The sequence below is a fragment of the Clupea harengus genome, chromosome 18 (assembly GCF_900700415.2).
Source record: "Clupea harengus chromosome 18, Ch_v2.0.2, whole genome shotgun sequence".
Lineage (NCBI taxonomy): Eukaryota > Metazoa > Chordata > Actinopteri > Clupeiformes > Clupeidae > Clupea > Clupea harengus.
In genome coordinates, this window is record NC_045169.1 from 2931567 (window position 1) to 2936566 (window position 5000).

The following is a 5000-nucleotide window of genomic DNA, read 5'->3' on the forward strand; positions in this document are numbered from 1 at the left end:
CTAGAAAAATGAACACATTCACCTGATAGACTTACTGTCATTGTTTCCCCCTCCAGCCAAGCCCAGCCCCACCATCAGCACCACCGCCACCCCCACCCCCACCCCCACCGCCACCCCCACCCCCACCCCCATCAGCACCACCGCCACCCCCACCATCAGCACCACCACCCCCATCAGCAGCAGCACCACCCCTCTTTCTCCATTCTCTTCCTCTTCTCCCTCTACTCTCCCTTCTTTTGAATTATCCAGCAGCAGAAAAGAGTGTCGCCTGTCAAGCAGCCTTTACCAGGTTGACATTGAGAGAGAGAGAGAGAGAGAGAGAGAAACAGAAGTTGGAGAGAGAGAGAGAGAGAGAGAGAAAGAGAGAGGAAGAGAGAGAAAACAGAAGTTGGAGAGAGAGAGAGAGAGAGAGAGAGAGAGAGAGAGGGAGGAAGAGAGGGGCGAGGCTCCCCCCCTACCCCACCCCCTACCCCCCCCCCCCCCCCCCTCGGCCCCGGCCACATATGCGCCAGTGTCAGCACCTGCTCGGTATCCTTTCCTGTCCGTCAGTGTGCAGGTGAAGCAGATGATTGGATTCAGTCAGCGGCGTGATTAATGAGGTCCTCTCCGGGTTGGGGACAGCCTATCAATCATGTCATTAGGGGGGAATGTGCCCTGAAAGAGGCAGACCTCAGCCAAGGAATAACTGCATTCATCTTCATCTGTGTTGTGCATGCATTCCCCAGCAGCCCAGCCAGGGTCACCGGCATGCACAACAATCATCTTCTCCCCTCTACAAATTACTTTGCAAAAAGACAAGGTGGGGGTGGTGCGTGTGTCTTTGTGTGCCAGTGTCTTTGTGTGCGTGTGTGTGTGTGTGTGTGTGTGTGTGTGTGAGTGTGTGTGTGTGTTTGTCGTTGAATGTGTGTGTGTGTGTGAGAGAGACAGAGAGGGAGTGTGAGTGTGAGTGTGAGTATGAGTGTGTGAGTGTGTGTGTGTGTTTTAATGGGAGTGTAAGCGGGGGTTGGGAGGGTGTTTTTTAGGGGACTTGCCTAAGCACCCATCCAGCGGAAAACACGCCACCCACTGATTGTTTACAACCTGGGCGGCACTTGAGAGTGAAGGTTATTTTAATGAATAGTAATGATTTCAGAGAATGCCTCCGACAGCTAATACATAATCACTCCTTCCTTACACGCCCCCTCCCCTCCCCACCCCAGCCCACCCCACCCCAGCCCCACCCATCCCACCCATCCATCCACTGCCTTTTATTTACTAAATCCTGCTTTCCTGTCACTAAAACCACAACATTTCCTGGACCACTTAAACTAATCTACTTCAGTGCGGTTGGTGGAAGTTGTTTTTGAATATGAAGTTGAAGCATTTTTAATGAGGATAAATATTCCCCCAAAGGTTTTTAAAGATGGCACTGGCATGCGTCGGGGGGGGGGGGGGGGGTGGGTTGCTGGGAAAAGAGTAACGAGGCTGGACGTCAGAGGTCAACGCGTCTGCGAGTCTGATTACTTTTCCTTTAGAACGCCAGACATTTACAAAAAAAAAAAAACACACTCACAGCAGGTCAGCATCCTGGAAACTCTGCTTTTTGGCCCTTTTTTTAAATGGGCCATATTTCAATTTTTACAGAATTATCCTAATGGCAAAAAAAAAAAAAAGTAACAGCTCAAAGTTCTTGCAGGGATGAGATCAGATTCATGGTGCTCTCAATCACGGGTCGAGACGGGGGAGGTTTTCTGAGTAAGATTTATGTGCCGTTTAGCAATAAATCAGCTGTCGCATCATCTCAGGCATGCGTTGAGAATTGTTGGGAAAATTCCCGTCTCGTCCCGTCTTGTCACAGATGACATGTGTCCATCTCAAAGACATGGGATATGCACTCAATATTCCTGCCAATCCCACTCCAATTTCAACCCAGACATTACTGCATACCTCAATGTCATTCACTTGGACCCGACCAGTTCAATTCATTCGACCAGTTCCTTATGATTCATTTGACCAAAATCTGCATGATTCATCTGACCAAATCTGTATGATTCATTTGACCAAATCTGCATGATTCATCTGACCAAATCTGTATGATTCATTTTGACCAAATCTGTATGATTCATTTTGACCAAATCTGCATGATTCATCTGACCAAATCTGTATGATTCATTTTGACCAAATCTGTATGATTCATTTGACCAAATCTGCATGATTCATTTGACCAAATCTGTATGATTAATTTGACCAAATCTGCATGATTCATTTGCACTCCTACTTATATGTTTGATTACACAAACAGTGCCTGATGCATTTAAGCACCCTAACCCTATTCATTGGCTGATTTCATGTGACTCACGTGACTCACTGCATCTGATTCCTTTGACCAACCTAACCCGTCTGATTCTATGAACCCAGCAAGGCGACTCTGTGCTGGACCCCCCCTCCACTGACCTCTTGCAGCAGAGTTTGCGGGCCTTGTGCAGCTGGATGGAGATCCACTTGGGCCTCCGCTCCTCCAGGCCCTGCAGCACCATGTGCACGGCGGGCTTGGGCACGCCCCGCTGCTGGCCCACGCTGGCCTGCAGGCACTCGGACAGCAGGGCCAGGCGCTCCTTGGCCCCGCGCTCCAGCGGCCGGGCGGCCAGCCTCTCCAGGGCCTCGCCGTCCTCCAGGCCCTGACACAGCCGCGTCAGCAGCGCCCACAGGAGCAGGCCGGTGGGCCGCAGCTGCTGCCGCGCGTGCTGGGAGAGGCGCTTCTCGGCGAACACGAAGAGGAAGCGCACGGGCAGGGCCAGCGAGGCCACCGCCGAGGGCAGGTTGGTGAAGATGAAGGAGAGGGCCTGCATGGCCACTGATTTACCACTGTCTGTGAGAGTGAGAGAGAGAGAGATGGAGAGATGGAGAGAGATAGATAGATAGATAGAGAGAGAGAGAGATGGAGAGAGAGAGAGATGGAGAGAGAGAGAGAGAGAGAGAGATAGAGAGAGAGAGAAAAAGAAAGAGAAAGAGAAAAAGAGAGAGTGATTGATAGATAGATAGATATATAGATAGATAGAGAGAGAGAGAGAGAGAGAGAGAGAGAGAGAGAAAGAGAGAAAGAGAGTTTGTCTATAGATTGTCTATAGCTATAACCAAATATGTTGGACAAAATCAAAACAATCTGAGCACATAAAATGAACAGTAAGTTAAGCTATTCTATGATCAAATCACCACACATTTAAAATTCAAAAGTGCCACATCAACATCAACTACATCCACACAGATCACGAGCATCACAGCCGTGCATACTCTTGCTGTTGTCTTTTCCCCTGGCATCGTGGGGGATGTAGTTCCACACTTTGGGGACTTTGCTCAGCAGGCACTCGGGGGCATCGTGCTGCAGCAGGGAGCCGGGCAGGTCCTCGGAGGAGGACTGCACGATGGTGACCAGCTGCCGCAGGAGGCTGTCTGTGGGCCGTGACACCATGGCTCGGATGCAGCGCAGCATGGCCGGCTCCAGCCTACCTGAGTCTGTCACACACACACACACACACACACACACACACACACACACACACACACACACACACACACACACACACACACACAGGAAGAGGAAGTACACACAGTGATGTCACACACACACACACACACACACACACACACAGGAAGAGGAAGAGGAAGTAGACACAGTGATGTCACACACACACAGGAAGAGGAAGTAGACACAGTGATGATACACACACACAGGAAGAGGAAGTAGACACAGTGATGTCACACACACACACACACACACACACACACACACACACAGGAAGAGGAAGTAGACACAGTGATGTCACACACACACACACACACACACACACACACAGGAAGAGGAAGAGGAAGTAGACACAGTGATGTCACACACACACAGGAAGAGGAAGTAGACACAGTGATGATACACACACACAGGAAGAGGAAGTAGACACAGTGATGTCACACACACACACACACACACAGGAAGAGGAAGTAGACACAGTGATGTCACACACACACACAGGAAGAGGAAGTACACACAGTGATGTCACACACACACACAGGAAGAGGAAGTAGACACAGTGATGTCACACACACACAGGAAGAGGAAGTACACACAGTGATGTCACAAACACACACACACAGGAAGAGGAAGTACACACAGTGATGGAGGAGAGTCAGTCAATGTACTGCTACAGGAAGTGACTTGCTGTAGTCACTGAGTCTGCTGGGGCAAAAAAAAGGCTCTCATTAAATCCTCTGGAATAGACTTAGTCACTGAATAAATTGGCCTAACGCTAGTGACATAGCAAGCATACATCTGCACATAATTGGGTTTGTTTCGGATGCAAGGGAACAAGTTCTGTTAATGAAGTCTGAATGTCTATTTTTACACATTTTCAAATGAGACATATTTTTGCGGGAGACCCTCACAATTAAACAGCGCTCCAGAGCTCCATAATCACTTTCTGACAATGTTAGGGCAGAAACTAATTTCATCACCCAGCGCTGACGATCACAACAGCACTCAGAGAGCGTCCCTCACACCCTCAACTGCCTCTTCAGACACGACCAAAATAAAAAAAAAATCCAATCCTACTCAATCCAATAAAAATTCCCGACCATATCTCGTTTTGGGAGAAGGCCAAACATGAAATAACGCTCTAGTTGTTGTCTGCTAGGGAGGGGCTTGGCTGGCTGGCCGGCCGGCAATTAGCCTCGTTATGGCCACCAGGGCCGGCAAGCGCTCGCTGAGAACTCTCTCTCTCTCTCTCTCTCTCTCGCTCCACACACACACACACACAGACACACCAGCACCATCTCTCTCTTCCCCCCCCCAATCTCCACCCATCCCCCCCCCCCCCCCCTCACCTCCCACACTCCACCCCCCCCTGCCCCTCTCATTGCTGTAATTTATGCTCCAGTAATTACCCCTGGTGTGTAGTAAAGAGACACACAAACACACAAAACGGGCCCCGTCTCCACAGGAGCTCCGATTAAAAAGCTCCCAAATCAAAGCC

At 49.8% G+C, this 5000-nt stretch overlaps 1 protein-coding gene across 1 annotated transcript in view; it reads right to left on the bottom strand.

The window, feature by feature from the left end:
* Window positions 1-5000, bottom strand: part of kiaa0825 (KIAA0825 ortholog) — a 132077-nt gene that overhangs the window by 75714 nt on the left and 51363 nt on the right. Inside the window, exons 15-16 of the mRNA XM_031585465.2 lie at window positions 3271-3492; window positions 2434-2848 (exon numbers count right to left, since the gene is read on the bottom strand). Of these exons, the coding sequence (XP_031441325.1) occupies window positions 2434-2848; window positions 3271-3492 (637 nt within the window). The remainder of the gene's footprint in view (window positions 1-2433; window positions 2849-3270; window positions 3493-5000) is intronic.